Source organism: Protopterus annectens, chromosome 2.part0 (assembly GCF_019279795.1).
Source record: "Protopterus annectens isolate FY-2018-M chromosome 2.part0, PAN1.0, whole genome shotgun sequence".
NCBI classification, from domain to species: domain Eukaryota; kingdom Metazoa; phylum Chordata; order Ceratodontiformes; family Protopteridae; genus Protopterus; species Protopterus annectens.
In genome coordinates this window covers 744,769,408-744,790,359 of record NC_056728.1, presented here as the reverse complement: position 1 = coordinate 744,790,359, position 20,952 = coordinate 744,769,408, and the positions used below count along the sequence as shown (strand labels likewise).

The window sequence follows — 20,952 nt, the reverse complement described above, 5'->3', positions numbered from 1 at the left end:
TACAGTCAGGAAAGGTAGAAATCTTTTGTTTTAATAGTTCCAAACTGTGTTGTTGACATTTTAACATATGGAACTGACAATTGAGTGCTCTGATAGTTAAGGTTGCAGAGGTGTATACTTTTTTACCCCATCTGTCCAGAGCTCTGGAATCCTTGTCAGAAGGAATAGGATATTTGGCAGAACTAGTCTTAGCTCCTTTAGGTCCCTGTGTAATGACTTCTGGGTCTGCAGCAGGATTTCTGTACAGGTATTTGAGAGAATCTGGTTCTCTGCAATATCTGTCAGGTTTACTGGGAGCAGGTGGGAGAGCATCACGGGCTAAGCTGGATTCATGGAAAACATCTTCCACACTTCTAAAATAGGGGGGATGGCCAGGGGTCTGTGCTGGGGCAGGTCCAGAAACTCTCCAAGTCTTTTCTTAGAATGGGGAAGTCCTGAGATTCCCATTGGAAATGTTCCCGGAGGGTGTGAAGGGTTTCCCCAAAGGAAAGGTCGTCTGGAGGGAAGGCAGAAGGAATGGATTCCTCTACATCTAAATCCTCATAAAGCAGTCAGAGGTTGCTGTTCCTTTTCAAAATAGGAATAGTCAGATTCCTCAGAATCCTGTTCTGTTATAATTTCCTGGAGAAGGGTGCCTTTTTCTTTTAGAAGTTGTGGCCTGACTATCCCGGATAAGGGAGAGGAGATCCTCCGCCATTTTAAACATTTGTGCTTGGGGTGGTGGAGCAGGAGCAAGATGGTGGCTAGAAGCAGATTTTCTCGTAGTGGCCTGGCTTCTAGGCCTGAGAAAATCCATCGGCCTGAGAGAAATTGTAGTCAGATGAGAAGATGTTTTTTGTCTAGGTTTGGTAGTGTGAACGGCTTACTCAGAAGTCGGTGCCTGTGTCACGGCTCCAGACCCAACTGAGGCAGTGACTGCCAAAGGCTCGGAAGATGAAGATTTCTGTGGCATACCAGACTCAGAAAGGGTCTCAGTAGAGCCCTGAGTAGACACTGAATCGGGCAATGGGGGCTGCGACAATGCCTCACTGAATTCCAGAGAACTGACGACCTGCTTAGTGGTAGAGTCATCAGGAGGGTTAGTCTTGTGTGGTCTGTCTCTATCTATCTGTTTTTTCGGAATGTCCACAGATTGTTGGCTGATGGATTCCATATCGTAAATTTGAAGACAGAACATGAAAATAACTATCTACAAAAAGAGCTCTACGGCGAATGGTTCTCACATTAAAGAGGGCACAAAGCCAGCAACGGGGGAAGTCGTGGTCTGGGCCTAAACAAGTGACGCAGTAAGAATGGAAGTCTCTGCGGGGGATCCGCTTTCCACAGACGAGACAATTGTTAACTTTTTCAGTTAGTACAAGAAAAAAGGGCCCCCAACGGGGTACTTAGCTTTTGACATTTTCAGCTGAAATTCAAACTCTGGTAGCGACGGACCGGCACTCGTGCAAACTGCTTCTGCTACAGGCTCCACAGCAAGAAAGACTGATGTAATTATGTCGGCTGCCTTGCTTTATTGCATGGACGACCTGACTTCAGACTGCAGGCGAGTGCAGCCGACATAAAAAAAAACATTGACTCTGGTGGTATTCGGGCCAACTGAGGGCTACCACAGTAGGGATAACCCAGAGGTGATGACTGCAACAGTAAAACATGAAGAACATCCTTAGTTCTAAACTGCAGGCTACTACAGTACTGTTTTCCCTTTGACCCCCAAGAATACAAGCTCAAAGCTTACCAACAACTCCATTTCCTAAACGGCTGTAATGTAGACTTGCTACCATTTCCATTCAATTCCAGATTGCATATTTTCATCATGTCCTTAACCTACTGGAAGCTTCCTGTAATCATGTCTTTCTTGTTTTTTTTTTTTCCTAGTAATTACTTTAACTACAATACCAATTAGTGAAATTAAAGCCCTTATGAGATTTGGTCTTCCCATTTTTGTCCATTCTAGTAGAAATGGTGAAAATATGTTCTTGACCATTTATCCTTGTCATAATCCCTTCTTAAATCTGCTTTCAAATGAGACAAAGTTTCACAGCACAAATATCATGTTCCCAAGTATATACCTGTTCATTACAACTCCAGCACAGGTTACTAGTTTGTGAGAATATTTTGCTGTTTCTCAAGTGTATAAAAATAGAGATGGAGACATTTCCATGTAAAAATTCTTAACTGTCTAGAGATTCTCTGGTGTACTTGTTGACCAGGTATACTTCATTCCCAACCTTGGCAAATTTTAATTACATAGTATTTTTTCAGGTCTGTTAAAAACTTATAACTTCACTCTGACTTTTTATTGTGCCACATGCCCTGGTCTTTATGAGCAGATCCAATAATGACGGCCTCTCTTGATGGGGGTTAATATACCTTGTAAAATTCTTTAAATTCCTTAGTTAAACCCCAATAATTTGACAGTTTCCTCACAAGTGATAGGATCCCCTAACTTCCTCCCAAGACTACCACCTTGCCCAAGATGCTCCCAGTATTTAACATTTGTGTGTCTGTGCTTCCAAAGACTAAAGGCTCCCTCCCTCTCTGGTTAAAAGATCCCCAAAGTAGTGTACTTTCTATCAGGAGGAGCAACTTTTCCAGTTCTTTAATTTGCTAAAAAGTCATAATCCCCATGATAAAGGAACCGATGTATTTAAGTGGTTAGTCTTCCCAGTCAGGTGTTAATTATTTCTCGTATACCTTCCAGAGCATTCCTGCATGGTCTTTCAACTCTGATAAATAACAGTTTTCCACCTAGAACCATAGTTTTGACTTTGTAGTATGATCTAACTTGAGTGGTTCTAAAGTACCCTTCAAGGTCTGGGAGTCCCACACCCCCTTATTCCTTTGGTAATACCAATTTATCCCATTGTACCCCCCCCCCCCAAAATCTTTCAGTTTTTTTTTTTTTTTTTTTTTTTTTTTTTAACAACCCATACACCTTTTCTTCTGGCAAATAAAAATAGGCCTGACCTACATACAGTACCAGTGGAAATAAAAACATTTCTGATTCCTGAATCTTGCTCTCCTCTTCAATAAATATAATTTTCCACTTTCGAATATCAAGCTATAATTTTAATTTCTGTTTTTTACACATTTTTGCTGCTGCTTTGTTTATACTGTCAGCAGGGAGCATCACTCAACTTCTGAAAGGCCTGCCCAAGGAAGACAACCCCCGCAACAAGCCAGACCCAGGAAAGGTCTGCCTATGCTCATCCTTACAAGATAAAATCTTGACCTACATCCTTCTTTGATGGTGAATACTTTAAGGCTGCTGCCTATCAACAGCACCAACACAAAGTGGGCCACATGGAAGCCCACAGCAAAAGTCCTCGTTTTTAGGACCCTAGAAGCAGGAAGGGTAACCGTTTTAAATCTCAAGACTCTTAATTATAAGTCTCAAAATAGCATCACTAAATGTGCAAAAACGAGGACTTGACAGATAAGTCAGCTTTCGGTCTCTCAGAATATTCCTTTTACTCTAAGGTATCAAAATCCCAGAATAAGTAGCAGAAGTGTGTGTGGGTGTAGCCTCCCAAACTGGGGGTTACAGATGGGCATCCCCCTACAAAAAATAACTGACAAAGTTCAGCGGTCAACATCAGTTGTTGTTCTTTAATTTTGCTGCCCCCCCCCCTGGTATTCGGGCCAACCAAGGGCTACCACAGCAGGGATAACCTCTCCTCCCCCCAGGACTCAGTTACAGGCCTTGGAATTACCACAGGGAGCATTCAAGAAGGACCGAGTACTCTTCCAGTGTTGGGTCTGCCACAGAGAATTACAGTCTGGACAGGCAAGACAGACTATTACAAGATCTAAGCCCCATCATGATGCAAGAACACCCTTCTGCCATCTTACACACAGCTTTATACGTCTTAAGTGGTAGATGGACAAGTTATTATGGTTTCTGGTTCACAACAGAGTGCAAAGATCACAAACAGCCACAGGGGAACCCACTCCCCTCAGTTATTGGCCTCTAAGAGGAGTATGGGAATTGTGATGCTTCCAGGATGCAAAGAAAGCATCCATAAGTATCAACTCTATGGTCTGATGACCCAAAATTCCTTAATCCTCCTCTCCAAACTTTCATTAATGCACTTTTGCAAAGGCCAGTACAAGCATTTCTTTAGCCTAGGGTTTAACCAAAGGAGGGGTCATGGGGTGGAGCTATAGTGAGGGGAGATCTCAATGTCCCCATCTGTCTCATACATAGGAACTTCAAGCTCCACGGAGTCCTCTTCCTAAATCAAAGAAGGCTGATAGAAAGCCTGTTCTAATCCCAGCTTCAAAGAAGGGTTGGCTTGCACTCAGCCAGTTCCCAAGGGGACAGGCATGCAATGGATAAGCATTTGAGGGGAAGTGATGGAACACCAATATTTAGGGATAAAACTCAATTACAGTGAAGGGATACAAATGGTCATAAGACCTGATGCTGAAATCAATCCCTACTCTCTAAGGCTGCAATCTCACACCTACAAATAAAAGTTGCACCACATAAAAAAAAAATGTCTTGATGGCCTAACCTGCCAACTATAGTACAAGACACCCTGGTGGATCCTTCTCACTCTAGGCCACAGAGCTCTGCCAAACCACACGGAGGTCTGAGGAGAACAGTCATTAGTCTAGTGACTTACCACTGAACAAATGCCAGATAATTCCTGGGCTTGCTCTCCAAGAGCAGTCTGGTTGCAGGTAGATTCTGATAAGTCAACAGGGGTGAAGGTGCAATTTTTTCACCACAGGATATCCGAGGTAGTTGCCAGTGGTGTACCTAACTGTCTCCCATTAACACAAAGGACAGTAACATGGGGCTCATGAGGTTCATTCATAACTGGACTTGTGTGTGATCAATGTCTGCTCTCCGTAGCCTTTATTTTTTTTACCACTGGCCCAGGACTGTGCGAGGAACCCTCCTACATGTCTTGCACTGGGCACACACAACTTCCATCTTGTGAGATGTGACTTAGAACTACAGTTTTGTACTGCTCATCTTTGAATGGCTATGCTGAAAAACAAAGTTACTTGTGGCAAAACTTTACATCATGGTCTTCACCCAGGCAATAGGGCATGGCGAGTGCAGGTCTATCTTCTTGATCTAGTGACCATGGAAAAAAATGATGGATTGCATTTCCTAGACATCAGCTGTAGGATATTCATACAAGATAAACTTCAGTTTCATGATTCCATCTGTGTTAACAGCAGAAAGGATCATCATGTACCAGGGAACCTTGTACTCTTGGGGATTACCAGGGAACCTTGTACTCTTGGGGATCACATAACATAACACGCACTGGCAGAGGGTGTGCATGTCCCCAAGCATGATTGTTAAAGATAAAAATAGCCAAGCTGGGAAGAACAGAGGAAGATCTCCCAATCATATGCCCTCTGAGGAGGACTTCTAATATCAGATCTTGACATACTTAAATGGTCATTGAAATCTCAGAGATCTAAGGTGGAATGGTACCCCTGAGTCCATTACAAAATAAGGAAAGCATCCTATCCTCTTTCCAAAGTAGAGCAGGCTCTGCTGCACCTCCGAGTGCATTTACTTCTCTGAAGTCGAGACCAATGTCAATGACCTCTGGCTGACTAAATTTGCAGATGATTGCAAATTAGGAGTCATCATTGATTTGCCCACCGGCACAAATGTTCTCCAGGAAGGATTGACAGGCAAACAACTGCGGTGAGACCCATGGACTAAAATTAAATGTCAAGGAATGCATAATAGTATCCGTTGGGAAGTCATTCACCCCTGGTAACTACCAAATTGACACAACATACCCCTTAGAGTTGACCCAGTAGTCAGGGATGTAGGGAAACACAAACAGTAATCTAGCCTTTGACCATCACGTATCTATAGTAGTGAGGAAATCATTCTATGTTGTGTAACATATAAACAAAGGTATGGTATCCAAGTCCAAGGAAGTCATTGTTCCACTGTATTCTGCATTTAGACCTACCATTGAGTACAGCCCTAAAGCTAGAGATGTGGACAGGATTCCATTCTACAAAAAAAATCTTTCACTTATTCTACAAGTGGTTATGAAATGCAACAATGTTTTGTTATGCACAGACCTACCCTACAATAACTCCCCTCTTGCCCACCCTGTGAAAAGCCTTTATCTTCTTAGCTGACATTAAAGCAGAAAATGCTATGGTTTCCAACACTAATGCTGGATGAAAGGGATCGCAAAGAAACCTACTGTAGAACAGTTATTCAGAGTTTCATTCTATTTTCTCCTACAAGAGTTTTATAAGTACTTATCTTATAACGTGCTGGAGGACATTAATTTGGGTATTTCCTAGCAGAAAAGACAGCCCTGAGGCAAAATGACTCCATGCAGACTAGGCAATGGGAACTTAGACTTCTTCCTGAAGTACCAGTTCAGCCTCTTCTGGTGAGCAGGAAGAACAGCTACATGTCGGTCCTTAAAGAGACTTAATGAGCCTGACAGTCCATCTAAAGTGCAAGCTGTTCAGGAGACAAAAGGGAGGGAATGTCTCATTTTTGTCCGTCTCTGAACAAAGGAACTTAGTAATTTCTGAATCTCTTTCCAGGTGACAAATGGGAAAAGGGAATACCCTCCTCATTCTTGCCCTCACAATGGACAGTCTGGGTTCACCAGATGCTTCTAATGGTTCCCATGCAAAGTCTTACTCCCCATGACCCGACTAGATCACATCTGGCAGCAGAGTCACTCACCCACAAAAAAAGAAGTTACGTACTTACCATAATGTTCCACCTGTGTATTTTCATTCTTCAACCACTGGGTTTGGATCCGATCCTTGGATCCAACCTGGCTGATGCCATAGCTCGTGGCCAACTAAAACTTTTGAGCTCCTCCCTACCCATACTACACCAACCCCCAACATACCTCTTGTTTGCTATTTGACATACAAAGAGAAGTTCTGCCCCTCAGCTAAAGCCAGAAAACTAAATAAACCAGAAAAAGTATAAAGAAATAATTCTGGCACCACGATAACCATTAAACTATAGAAATAATATACTTTCACCAAGTTTGGCTTCTTTAGGCAAGCAACCAATGACAAATATAAACAGCACTTAAATACTTAAAGCCATTAGAAACCATGTGATGTAAAAAGTTTACATTTAAAGAAAAAGGAGTTGCGTACTTACCATAACTTGGCATCTGTGCTATCCGTGTCATTATTCCATCACAGATGGGTCTTGGATCTGCCCTTGGATTTGAGATGGCAACTTTCTTAGACAGATCTAGAGCTCAAGCTCCTCTCCTTCCCATAATCCCTTGCTACCATCTAACCCACAGATCTCGTTTGCCACTGAAACACTTGAGACGTGGCTCAGGCTTCACCATTTTTTTTTTTCAGATAAGTGTTTTTTCTGTATTTTGTTTGCTATATTGTAGGGCTCCATTCTATAGTTATCTGTCCCTTTTGTTGTTTAATTGAATTTCCTCCCCTCCCAGTTAGAACTTAGGTTAGTTAGGTTCTCCTCCCTCTTCCGGTGGTGGAGCTTCACTCTTTTTTTTTTTTACTTTAAGTAGCTTCTAAAAACTCTTGATATATACGTGTGTGTATGTGTTTATATACATATATATATATACATATATATACATACACACACACACACACACACACACACACACACACACACACACACACACACACACACACACACACACACACCCTTGCCTTTCCTTTAGTGAGAGTGTTCTTTACAGCTGTGGGTGTTTGTGTGGGGCTCTCTCTTACTTGGCATGGCTGATAAACCTTCTGGGTTCAAAAGGTGCTCCTAGTGTGGTCGGAAGATGTCATGTTCTGACTTGCACGAGGAGTGTCTGTATTATTTAGGTTTGGTGCCCCTGGAGGTTGAATATGACATTTGTGCTGCATTCAACACCAGTGCCCTTGTAGAGTGCCATAACAAGCTGGCCATTAATAAAGGGCTTAGCTCAGATTGATCCTCGGCCTACGGACTCCCCTTTCAAGCATTCTCAGGAGCCGAAGAAGACACCTCCTCCTCCCTTGGGGAGGTGGCCCTCTTATTCTCTTCCAAAGCAGCAGAGACTCTTGGATCGCAGATCCCCTAATCAGTGTCCAGCCTCTTCAGCTTTGGATACTAGGCCCGCTGTTCCAAGAGCCTCTGATCAGACTGTTGGAACCAAGGCCTTGGTGGATCGCAGCCTTTGCATCCAAGTAGGAACAAGCAGTCCCAGGATCTGACCAGTTTGTCGGATCCGTCCAGCACTCCCTCCAAACCATCAGATCATACCAATTTGTTGGATCAGACTGCTCTGTCAGAAACCATTCTCATTGAAGGCTCCCCTTCTCAGCCCTCCAACAGATCGGCTCAGAGTCGTCAGAGGGCTGCAGGATCCAAGGTTGGATCGCCAGCAAGATCTGGCCAGTCGTCAGCTTCATCCAGATCCTCCAGAAGTCTCCTTCCCTCAGACATGGACAGACATGGACAGAATGATGAGGAGTTAGCTCAAGGCCCAAACTGAGTTTGACTTGCTGCCGTCCTCTGCCCCCTGTGGCAAGGGGACTCTACCCATCCACAGGACTGCATTGTCCTCTTCCAATCAGACAGGTTTTGGAATGTCAGAATCAGAAGATTTTTTAGTGAGAGGCCGAATGCGTCAGGTATCCCCCCACTTCTCAATGCCATCAGGGTCCCTGGCTGGCTCTATTCTGCAGCCCTCAGACCAGGGCGGGCCTTGTCTCCAAAGGGTGAGTGCAAGTTCCATGGGGGTGGGTTCACATCTGGAGGTTTTGGACTGCTCTCTTCCCTTGGGGGCTTCAGCACTGGATAGAGCTCTGGACCAATATCATTCTAGGGGCTTTGGTGCTGCGTTGGGGTCCTTTCTTCCTTCCCAGGTGGCCCCATTCACTCTAGGTCCCCCCCCAGTCTCTTTCAGGATTGGGTGCAGAGGCCTCATCATCCGTCCAAGGTCAGCCCTCCAGCGAGCTCCTTCAGATGGGCACTTCCCTACCTGGGGTATCCATCTGCTCTGAGCCCTCCCCCGAGCCCACTGTACAGGAACCCCCTCAGAAAAGAACATGCAAGAGGGGGGCACTTGGACTCTCCCAGAGTCCCGCACAGAGGACATAGACTTGGAGGTGTCCTCTGGGGACATCCTGGAAGTTCTCAAGCAGAGAGGCAGATGGTCTTCGCCATCCCCATCTTTGGAGGAGTCAGTGTTCCTGAAGGCCTTCAGGATGGGCCCATATTCTACCTGGGATCTCTCCCTGCTGACAAGCTTGTGGGCCTTCACGCCAGCAGGGCTTGGAAGGAGATGGACACGGTGGAACCTGTGCCCAAGAAAGCAGACAAATTCCTCAGTCCTCCCAATGACGGGTAGTTTTGGAGCAAAGGGTTCCCTGTTGATGCCATTGTGGTGGCTGCTACTACTAAGGAGGAGCTAGCTGAACAAAGCTCCTTGGTCCATCCCCTGAACAGGGAGTCCCAGGCGACTGACCATTTTGAAAAGCGCACTTTTGCCTCAGCTACTTTTGTTCTAAGAGCAACTAATTACTTGGCCCATTTTACCTGGCTTCAGAGGGATTTGGTTTTGGAGCTTACTACTTCTCCGTCAAGAGTTATTGCCTCTAGAGAGCCTCACACCGATTCTCCGAGGCTGTCTACTCTCACTTTAGCTAATGCCTCAATGAGGCTGATCTCCAATACTGAGGAGGCCACCCGTCAAGCAGCAGGCACCAGTCTTGCTATCCAGCGGCATGCCTGGCTTCACCTTTGTGGGTCTGTGGAACCCTTTAAGGCATCTTTCACCAACACCCCCTTTGATGGTTCCACTTTGCTTGGACCGTCTGTTAAGGAAACCTTGACCCATAGCTAGCAGGAAGGCAAGACTCTCCGTGGTAGGGATGAGGTTTTCTACTCCCCACAGGTCCTTTTCTAAGACCCAACGGGGAAGTAAGAAGATTCGGTTCCGGAGGAATCAGTCTTCCTTTAAGGATGCTCCCCAGGAATCCTCTTCTGCAGGCTGGAGCAGGAGAGTCAATGGTAGATGCTGCTGCAGGGGCACAGAGGATCCACAAACCAGGGCTCCCAAGAACCCTTCTTGCAGAAACACTTTCAGCATTTCTGAGGTGTTGCCAGACAGTCCTGCCCTGGAGGCAGTCTGGGGTCGTCTCTCCCTTCACCCACTAGCCTAGACAAGTCTCACCCTCCGATCAGTGGGTTCTAAAACTTATTGCCAGGGGTTACTTCATTTTCTTCTCTTAGCCCCCTCTAATTCAAAAATCTCTCCCAGACATACCACCCCGCCAAAGGGAGTTGGCCTATCTTGAGATGCAAGACCTTGTTCGAAAATGAGCCATTCAAGAGGTCCCAGCAGGACAATGAGCGTCCGGAACTTACGCACTTCTTTTTGGTGCCAAAAAGACTGGAGACCAGAGTCAGATTCTGGACCTCAGCAAGCTAAATTTGTCTGTCAAGAAGTCCAATTTCCAGATGCTCACTGTTCAGTCCATTCTATCTATTGCGCAAGAATGACTGATGTGCTCAGTGGATCTCAAGGACACGTACTATCATATAAAGATTGACAGATGCTCCACGAGACACTTACACTTTTGATTAGGGTGGTGGCAGCTCATCTCCTTTTGCAAGGTTTCCAAGTTTTTCCATACCTGGACAATACAATTCTCACAGCTCCCACAAGGCATCGACTATCACTGGCCACCAGGTGTCCTCAATTTTTTTCCAGCATTTAACCATCACAGTGGATCTTCCCAAGTCCAATCTAGTTCTGAGCCAAAATCTGGAGTTCATCTGGATCCAGCTAGACACAGTGTTAGAGTGCAGCACTGACTCCCCACAGGGTCAAACTAATTAGAGATAATGTCTATCTTTTGCTGGATCTAGCATGCCCATCAGTTCACTTGATTCTCCAAACATTAGGCTTGATGATGGCTGCCACTCTTTTAGTGCCTCTCGCCAGGTATCACATGCGAGTTCTACAATGGACCTTGGCAGTCCAGTGGTCCATTATGTCTCAGACGATGTCCCTGACGATAAAGTTGACTCTGGTGTGCAGGAATCATCTTACTTACTTGGTGGTCTCAATCTTAGAACCTACTTCTAGGCAGACTGCTTTGTCTCCCTCTGACCAAGGCCACAGTGACCATGGATGCCTCCCTGTTGGGGTGAGGTAGGGTATTTTCAGGGCAGGACGGTTCAAGGCACATGGTCTCTCATGGAGGCCAAAATGCACATAAATGTCCTGGAGATGAGAGCAGTCCTTCTAATGTTGCAAGCCTTCCAGGACTACCTCCCTCTAGTGACCATAACAGTTTCAGGCCGACAAACATGGCAGTTGACTGGTACATCAACAAGAGAGGGAAACACAAGAGAGGGAAACACAAGAGAGGGAAAATTGGTCTCATTCTCTATGCACAGAGACCACGAGAAAGTGTGGGAATGGGCGATGTTTTCCAGGAGCTTTCTTCTTGCAACTCATATACCCGGGAGTTTCACAGTGTTGGCCGAAAGACTCAGCAGGTCCATCTCGAGTCCTCACGAGTGGTCCCTGAATCCATCAGTGGCAAGGCAAATCTTCAACCATTGGGGTCAACCATGCTGCGACCTTTTTGCTTCCCCAGTCAACCACAAATGCAGCAATTACTCTGCCAGACCCCCCCCCCCTTTCAGGGGAGTCACCCAGAGACACTCTTGTTCACGACTGGCCTCCAGGTCTCCTCTATGCTTATCCTCCTATTCCTCTAATCCGCTATCTAATTTTATTTTTTAGGTATCTTAACAGTGATTTAATTGTAAATGTTTCATTAAGCCCCGGAGGTGTTTGTGCTCTAAACAGGCAATCCATCTGTTTTCTTGTTTCTCTGGTTCATTTATTAAATCACCCCTCTTATGTTTTCATTAATAATCTGTAGAATTAAACATTTAAAATAATGGGTACTACTACATTTTGTGTGTTTATACAGAGTATTTGTTTCAACATTTCTATACAACTCAAAGGTGATCACAAAAGCACTCTTTTAGCTTCCTATTTGTCTTTCCAATATAAAAAGCAGTACATTTTTGACATAATGCCTATAAACTAAATTCTTGGTGTTACATGTGCCGTAGCATCTAAAAGCAAAATTTTATTTATAGCATGCATAAAAGACTTTTCTGTATAAATATGATTTCAAAAATAACAAGCATTACATTTATATGTTCCTAATTTAGAACTAAAAGGTCTATTTATATACTTTTTTTGTTCTTTATGACATAACTTCTTTAAATTGCTAGAATGTCTATATGCAAAAGAAAGATGTTCTGTTGCAATATTGTTAAAACATGGCATATGTATCAAACCAATATTTCTGAATAATTTCTTTAACCTTATATGCATTTGTATTATATGGTAAAACACATTAAGTTTAGAATTACTGTGTTCATTACTGACAATGCTATTACTACTAGACATTTCCACTTTCTCTGCATATATTGGTCTTGTTGTACCATTTGAGACCGAATTTCTCTCTCTGATAGAATAATTTCTTTCTGTTTGCATCCTCTGTGTACAAGTCCTTAACCACATTATCTGTCTGTTCATATTTTCATCTTTCATATTTAATCTAGCTGTGCACGTTAGCTGGTTCTTAACTACATTCGTAAAAATATGAAGGTGCATACAGGTCCTATGAAGAAGTGTTCTTTTTCCATCTGCTTTTTTTATATAGATATAGTTAGATATTGGGGGGACCCTATGTCCTGCTGAAGCAGAAAACACTTTCCATTACCTCAAAGGCAGATCATCCTGGGGAGAAGAAAGGTGAAGGAAACAAGGAGCTATGCTCCTGTCCAACAGACTACATTTTCCCAGAAGACGACCCATCCAAGGCAGAGGCTGGAGCTGAGCTGTCCAGGGCTGAAGCTCCAAAGGGCAAACATGACTCCGAGAATTTCAGAGTTGACTCCAACACCTCGGATCTGACCAAGATGCTATGGCATTGACAGCAACTCAGCTCCAAACTCCTCAGAGGCAGTGCACTCTGGGAAACCTTCGGATTTGAGGACACCAGTACTCTCTGATACAGACCAGATGGTCTTGGCAAACTCAGATGCAAGGACTCTGAAACAAAGTGTCGGATTGGAGAAGGAGTAGTTACTGGAGGGGTAGATCGATCTAGCTAAGGCTTCCTAACCCAAAGGGGTGGAGCCGGGAGAACCCCCATCTGTATTTTGACCGAGAGGAACTTTCTCATCATTCTATCCACGTCGGCTTCCATGGGACTCCTGGAAGAACGAGATGAAGCAATAGATGGAGACTTAGACCACCATCTCTGGAGTAAGGGAAGTCTTGAAGGAACAGGGTCAATTGACTGAGAATATCGGACCCTAGGAAGAATCTTCAGAGCCGAACAACTCTGACCCAATGGCATCTTGGGAGGCATAGCAGACATCTTGGATCCAAACAGCTTTGGATCCAATCTTGCTTTTCTTATAAGAGGCTCCGTGGATGAAATAGAAGTCGTCTACTTTGGGGACGATGTTTTGGAGGGTTGAGCTCCAGATACGGCATCTAAAAAGGAGGTCGGCAGTAACCCTTTCAAAATGGATTTGTTTTGCTTGTTCGCTAAAGCACAAGGATTAAAGCTGTTGCTTATGTCACAGTCAGTATTAAGATGGTTGGAGCCTAAACAATAAACACAAAGGTCATGGGTGTCAGTATAAGGCAACTTATGGCCGCACATTTTACATTTTTTAAATCCTTTGTCAGACATTTTGTGAAAAGGAATATCCACGTAAGAGAAGAAAAAAAAGTTACATAAGAAATATATATTTATATTATTATTACTATTTATATAGAATTAGGAGGAAAATAATTATAAAGGGAAAGAAATACCAACAATGGTACTAGAGAATACATAAAAGTGTATAACAGAAAGTTAAAATTTTTTACGGGTACGAGTAAGAGAATACCAGCAAAGGTAACAAGAATACTCAAGTACACAACTATCTAATAAAGTATTTAGGGAAAAAAAATTAACAAAAAATATGTCACATCTCTAGAAATGCTCAAGAGCAAGCTGACAATGTCTGTATGTGAAAGCTGACAAATGAGATCCGAGGTATGTTAGGGGGTGGTGCATTATAGGTAGGGAAGAGTTTGAGAGTTCCAATTCGCCACGAACTATAGTACTGGCCGAGTTGGATCTGAGGATCAGATCCAAACCCAATGGTTGAGGAATGAATGAAACTGACATCAGATCAATATTTTTTGCAATGGGTGCTGGGGCAAACTGCACCCTCACCCCCATACATCAATTACTTATACAAACATCCTGCTTATACTCCAAAATATCTACTTCCACAGATTTTAACAAATTAAACGTGTACACATTTTGTGCACCATAAACTAGCAATACAGTCTAGAAGAGACGACACTGTGGGGAATACTCAAAGAATAAAAACAACTGGAAAAAAGTCTACGTTTTTGGCATGTAGTAAAGTTAAATAAACTGATCTACCTATTCTTCATGAATACACTTTCCTGGCATATAACTGTAAGGAGCAAAACTTACTCAAGCAACACAGTTAAAAAGTAACAAAGTTCTTTGCAATTATTTACTAGATCAATGATTAGCAGCCCTCAAAGCTCTCACTGCTTGCTAAGTAACAAACTATTAACCAAAAGGTATTTACAAGTCAGCCTGACATTGTGACCTTGGCACCACCACTGCATACTCTTTCCACAGCACTTGCAAACTGAAGCCTGGAATTCCTCAACTGATTCTCAAGGCCCCCCACTCCTGATAAGATGCCTGTGACTAAAACACTATGTCCTTATCCACATACTCCCATGCACTACTGCTCCACTCTCTAGCACTGTGACCCTGGTTCTGTCATTCTCTAGTTTATTGCTCATTTCCGTTACCAACACCAAAATGACATTAAAGTTCATACAACCATAGACATCACTCAACTTTTACATTTGGACCTCGTGCCATATAAGGATGAGTGTAAAATCTGCCCAAATTGCAATTAAAACTGAGAAACCAGTGAAGTGACTGAAAGTTTCATGTTTAGGGCAAAGTTTCAAATGAATGTTTTAATGAGCCACATGATCAGCACCACACAAACACATCTGTTCAGTTTTGGGTCTCGAGCAACCCTCCCCCCAACTTACATTACTGACAACGAAACTAAACTAATACATGCAAACGATACAAGTTTTAATTCAACATACATAACATGGAAAAGATCTTACCATGTGCTGCCAGTTGTTTACTCACTTCATCTGGCGTTTCATCTAAGAAAAAGTCTGGAAGCAATGGATGTCCTAAAATGTAAAAAAGTGACATTAACAATAAATTCTTATTGCCACAAAATACAGCAACTATTAATACAAATCTATCAATAAAGATGACTTGACACCTAAGTTGTACTGCTACCAATTACCATAACAGAGTCCTCAAAAACGGCCCTCTGCTTTCAAAGAGCTAGACATCTTGTTGCCCTGTATTAGTCACACTAAAAAGTACAGTTTTGTACATACCATAAATGTAGATGTTCGAGTGCTAATACAGCTGCAGTCATAACAGATGGGTTCTCCTGCCGTCAGGTGGGTCCTCGGTCGGCCGAATTCCAAAGTCTAGGTCCGGCGTCAGTTGTATTCGCTTCTTCCCTGACATCAGTGCGACAGGGGTATAAAAGAACCAGCCGACGCCATTTTCTTCAGTTTTTCTTGCCCCAGATGTCAGGTGCCCCCAGAAGGAAGGCAGTACATAAAATTATGTAATAATGCAATATAATCAAAAACCAGTAGTTGCAACCAAATACATCATAAAAGAAGGCCCCTAGAGGAGAAGGAGGGAGGGAAACCTGGACTGCAGCTGTATTAGCACTCTAACATCTACATTTATGGTAGGTACAAAACTGTACTATGTTCATCGTGCATACAGCTGCAGTCATAACAGATGGGTAGAATCCCAAAGCTAAGAAAGGGGTGGTAGGCACTAGGTGGAGCTAGGAGCCAAAATGCCCTGCAAGACTGCAGTGGCAAAGCCTGCTCTAGATTTGGAGTATAATGGTAGGTCGTAGTGCTTGGAGAAGGTATGTACAGAACTCCAAGTGGCTGCTTCTAAAATATCCTTGGCAGGAAACTCCTCTGAGGAAGGCTGCAGAGGTGGCTGTGGCCCTGGTAGAATGAGTTCTAATGCCTGTAGGTACAGTTTTGCCATGAAAGGAATAGCAAAAGCGTATGCAGTGGGCTATCCATTTTGAGATTGTCTGTTTGGATATTGACTTTCCTTGAGCTCCTACCGCATAGGCCACAAAAAGCTGTTCTGATTTTCTGAAAGGTTTTGTTCTGTCCAGATAATAAAACGCAGTTGTCTGTGGATGTCCAAGGAATGCAGTAATCTCTCCCCTTTGTTTTGAGGATTAGGATAAAAAGTAGGTAAATGTATGGCCTGATTTAAAGCTACCCTGGATACCACTTTAGGCATAAAAGACGGGTTGGTACGTAATGAAACTCTGTCCTGATAGAAGATGATAAAAGGCTGGACAGCCATAAGAGCCTGCAGTTCTGAAACTCTACAAGCTGAAGTGATAGCCAGAAGGAAAGCTGTTTTCCAGGATAAATATTGTAAATCTGATGAGGCAGCTGGCTCAAAAGGAGGCAAAGTCAGTTTTTCCAGAATGAAATTAAGATCCCAAGCAGGTATTGGTTGTTTTCTTGGAGGTCTTAAATTCTTAGCCCCTCTGAGGAACTGTCTTAATAGAGGGTGAGAGAATAAAGGTGGATCAGTGTTGTATTCTGCAGAAATGGCAGAGGCATGGATTTTGATGGAGGAGAACGAAAGTCCACTGCTTAACAGTTCAGTCAAATATTGTAGTATTTGAGGTAAATTCAGTTTTCCAGGGCACTGGCCCTTTTTCTCATTCCAAACACAAAAACGTTTCCATTTTGCAGAGTAAGCTTTTCTGGTTGATGGCCTTCTGGCCTCCAAAATGACATCCTGCACCTCCTTGGAGAGCAGGGCCTGCTGCAATGCTAAGGAATCTTCCATGCGGCTAGATTGAGTGTTTTCAGCTGACTGTGAAGAGTTTTGAAGCTGTGTTGAGTTAGAAGAAGAGGCATTAGAGGCAGGGTCCATGGTGGGGAATGCGTCAGGCTCCTCAGGAGTGGGTACCAGTGTTGCCTTGGCCAGTCCGGAGCAATGAGGATCATCTTTGGTCTGTCTGCTCTGGTCTTCAATAGGACTTTGGGCAGCAGAGGAAGAGATGGGAAGGCATAAACTGTCATTGATGTCCAACTGAAAGAGAGAGCGTCCACTCTCCAGGCCTTTGGATGGAAGATCCTTGAGCAGAATTTTGTCAATTGATGATTTTTGTGAGAGGCAAAGAGGTCTATGTCTGGCCTTCCCCATTCTTGGATTATTTCTGTAAAAACTTTTGGATGCAACTTCCATTTATGTGGATCTGTCATATTCCTGCTTAGGTTGTCTGCCAGCGTGTTTTCCTTGCCTGGCAAGTACTGTGCTTGTAGTTCCATTTGTAAGTCCATGGCCATGTTCCAAAGTGACATGGCCAGTCTGCATAGGGGATAAGAATGTGTTCCTCCCTGCTTGTTTATGTACCACATAACTGTGGTGTTGTCTGTTCTTATCAATAGCTGACCTGGTTGTAGAAGGTCCTTGAAAGCTATAATAGCATTTATCACTGCTAGCATTTCTTTTTGATTGATGTGAAGGTGCTTTTCTTTTTGGGTCCATTTGCCCTGAATGCACCGGTCTGTCATGTGCGCCCCCCAGGCGTAGTCAGAGACGTCTGTTGTGATGATTTGCTTGAGGCTTGCTGAATGGAAGACCTGTGTTTGTTTGGCATGCTTGAGCCCACCACAGAAATTCCTTTTGCAGGCATGGAATTAATGGTATTATTGTTTCCAAACTGTGGCTGTGTTGAGACCATATGTTTTTTAGGTACCATTGTAGTTCTCATATGCAGCTTTGCACATGGGATTAGTAAGATGCAAGATGCCATGAATCCCAGAGCCTGCAGGATTTTCCTTGCAGTCAGCCTGGTGCAATTTGCCAGTGTTCTGAAATATTGAATTAGTTGCCCCTGCTTCTCTGGCGTGAGGTAGGCCATCTGGGTGTTTGTGTCCAAATTGGCACCCAGGAAAATTATCTTCCGAGAGGGTATTAGTCTTGATTTCTCTTTGTTGACTGTGTATCCTAGAGAGTTTAATAAATATTATTACACAAGCCAGATGTTTCAGAAGAATGTGCTTGCTGTCCGCTTAGATCAGGCAGTCGTCCAGATAAGGGTATATTTGTATCCCTTGAAGTCTGCAGTAGGCAATAACTGATGCCAGGCATTTTGTGAATACTCTGGGCACAGTAGGTAAACCAAAGGGCAATGCAGAGAATTGATAATGGGTTGAACCTGCAAGAAATTTGAGGTATCTTCTGCAATTCTGTCTGATTGGGACATGCAGGTATGCCTCTGAGGTCCAATGTTACCAGCCAAGACTCCTTGCCCAGCATGGGAAGAAGTTGCTGTAGAGTGAGCATCTTGAATTTTGGTAGGAGTAGGAATGTGTTTAGGATGGAAAAATCCCAAATCGGTCTCCAATCTTTTCCCTTCCTTGGCACCAGAAATAGCCTGGAATAAAAACCTTGACCTTGTTCGTGTGTAGGTACCTCTTGAATAGCTTTCATGTTTATAAGACCGGAAATTTGCTTTTGTGCCTCTGCCCTTTGATTGTGTGGCAGGTTTGGCATGCCTTTCATTTTTGGAAGGGTATGGAAATGGAATTTGTAGCCTCTGTTTATAATGTCCAGGATCCATTTGTCCTTTGTGACAATATGCCAATTTTTTGAGAATAGTGCCAGCTTTCCTCCTAAGGGGGCTGCCATGCAAAGGGGAAAGTCATTGGTTTTGCTTTCTGAAGGATTGCGAGTTGGGCCCCCCCACCTCTTTGTGTAGGAGCTTGCCATTGTCTGCCTCTGTACGAGCCTTGTGCTGGTCCTCTGCCCCTCGGGCGCCTGTATCTGCCTCTTTGGGGTCTGTCTGTGGCAGGAAAAGACCAGTTTTTGGAAGGCCAATTTCTACTAAAACGTGGGGGTTGGATCTGCAGAAATTCTTTCACAGTTTGCATTGATTTAGCCTTTTCCTCCATTTTCCGTAATACTTCCTCAGCATTTGCCCCAAATAGTACATCCTTTTGAAGAGGGGCGTCTAGTAATTTAGCGTTGACATGATCAGGCAAGGCTTGTTCCTTGAGCCAGGCATGCCTACGTATGACTGAGCCTGTAACAGCAGCTCTACATGAAGCCTCTAGAGCATCAAAACCACATTGTAAGGTATGTTTACCCACTTGTTCTGCACTATGCATCAAATCCTGCAACTCCTTCATGTCTGGTTGTTCAGGTTGTGACATTTTACTTTTCAATTGAGATAACAGAAACTGTTGGTATTTTAGCATATGAAACTGACAATTTAAGGCCCTCATGGATAAGGTAGCCGAGGTATATACCTTTTTTCCCCACCTTTCTAAGGATCTGGAATCCCTCTCGGAAGGCAATGGGTTTTTGGCAATGGAGGCCTTAACTCCCTTGGGCCCCTGTGAGATGGTTTCTAGGTCAGCAGCATGGCTTTTGTATAGAAATTGGTGCGAGTCAGGAACCCTGTAGTATCCGTCAGGCTTAACTGGAGCTGGTGGAAGAGAATCCGGGTTAAGGCAGGCCTCCGAGTAAACATCATCTAGGATGTCCAGGACAGGAGGTATAGCCAGAGGCCTGTGCTGGGGTAACAAAAGGAATTCCCTGAGCCTTTTCTTGGAATCTGAATAATCCTGGCCTTCCCAGTGGAAGTGTTCCCTTAAGGTATGCAGAGTTTTACCAAATGAGTAATCCTCAGAGGGGGGGGGGGATACAGAAGGGATAGATTCCTCTGCATCCGAGTCCACCTTCCCTGTCGCACTAACGTCAGGGAAGAAGCGAAGACAACCGACGCCGGACCTAAAATGGGAGTAAGAATGTTCCTGATAATCAGAGTGCTCTGAAATAATGGAGCCATGATCAGAGGAGGGGGAATCTTCCTCCACTCTGGGTCTTTTGCCCAGAGGTGGCTGAGAACCTCTGATTAGAGTAATTAAATCCTCAGCCATTTTAAGCATCTGTTTCTTAGGCATGGGGCCTGGAGATGGGCCCTGTATAGCTGGTCTCTTAGGGTGCATGGAAGCTTTAGACTTGGTGAAAGCCTTGATGGAGAAAGAAGAGGAAGGTCTGAAGACACCTTGAGTGGAGGTGGACCTGTCCACATTCTGTGTTTCAACGCCAAGCGTGGCTTCGGTATCTGTAGTCAGGGTGTGGGCCGAGGAACCTGCGACCTCGGGTACAGGAGACACCGCCAAAGATGTGTCGTCGGTAATCAGGGGCTGCATAGGCGCCTCGCTGAGAACCGGACCACGTGTAGTCGGCTTAGGCGTGGTGTCGGTAGAGGCCGCGGACCTCGAGTGTCGGTCCTTGTCTTTGCGTTTTTTAGACAAAACCGGAGTCTGGGTATCCGACGACATAGTATAGTTAAACGCTTTCCCAAAATAATGCTGGGCGAACTCTGCCCGACGCTTAATAGTGCGTTTGTTGAATGTAGCACAAAAGCGACAGACCGAGACGTCGTGGTCTGGGCCTAAACAAGGTATACAGAGGGAATGGAAATCCTTATGCGGTATTTGCTTCCCACAAGAAATACAATTATTAACTTTGTCTGACATCGGTCTGAGGCAAGAAAAGTTTCCCCAACGGGGTACTTAGCTTTTAAGAAGACTTCGGTTCCAAATTTTTCGTAATCTCAGGAGCTGGCCGACTGGCACTTGCGAACTGCTTCTGCCGGGCACAGCGGCAAGAAAGACTGAAGAAAATGGCGTCGGTTGGTTCTTTTATACCCCTGTCGCACTAACGTCAGGGAAGAAGCGACAACCGACGCCGGACCTAGAC

At 44.1% G+C, this 20,952-nt stretch overlaps 1 protein-coding gene across 4 annotated transcripts in view; it reads right to left on the bottom strand.

Moving 5' to 3' along the window:
• HSDL2 (hydroxysteroid dehydrogenase like 2) overlaps positions 1–20,952 on the bottom strand; it is a 608,443-nt gene that overhangs the window by 300,810 nt on the left and 286,681 nt on the right. For all 4 annotated transcript variants that reach the window (XM_044061065.1, XM_044061066.1, XM_044061064.1 and 1 more), the window contains one exon: positions 15,216–15,287. In XM_044061065.1, coding sequence (XP_043917000.1) covers positions 15,216–15,287 — 72 coding nt within the window. The remainder of the gene's footprint in view (positions 1–15,215; positions 15,288–20,952) is intronic.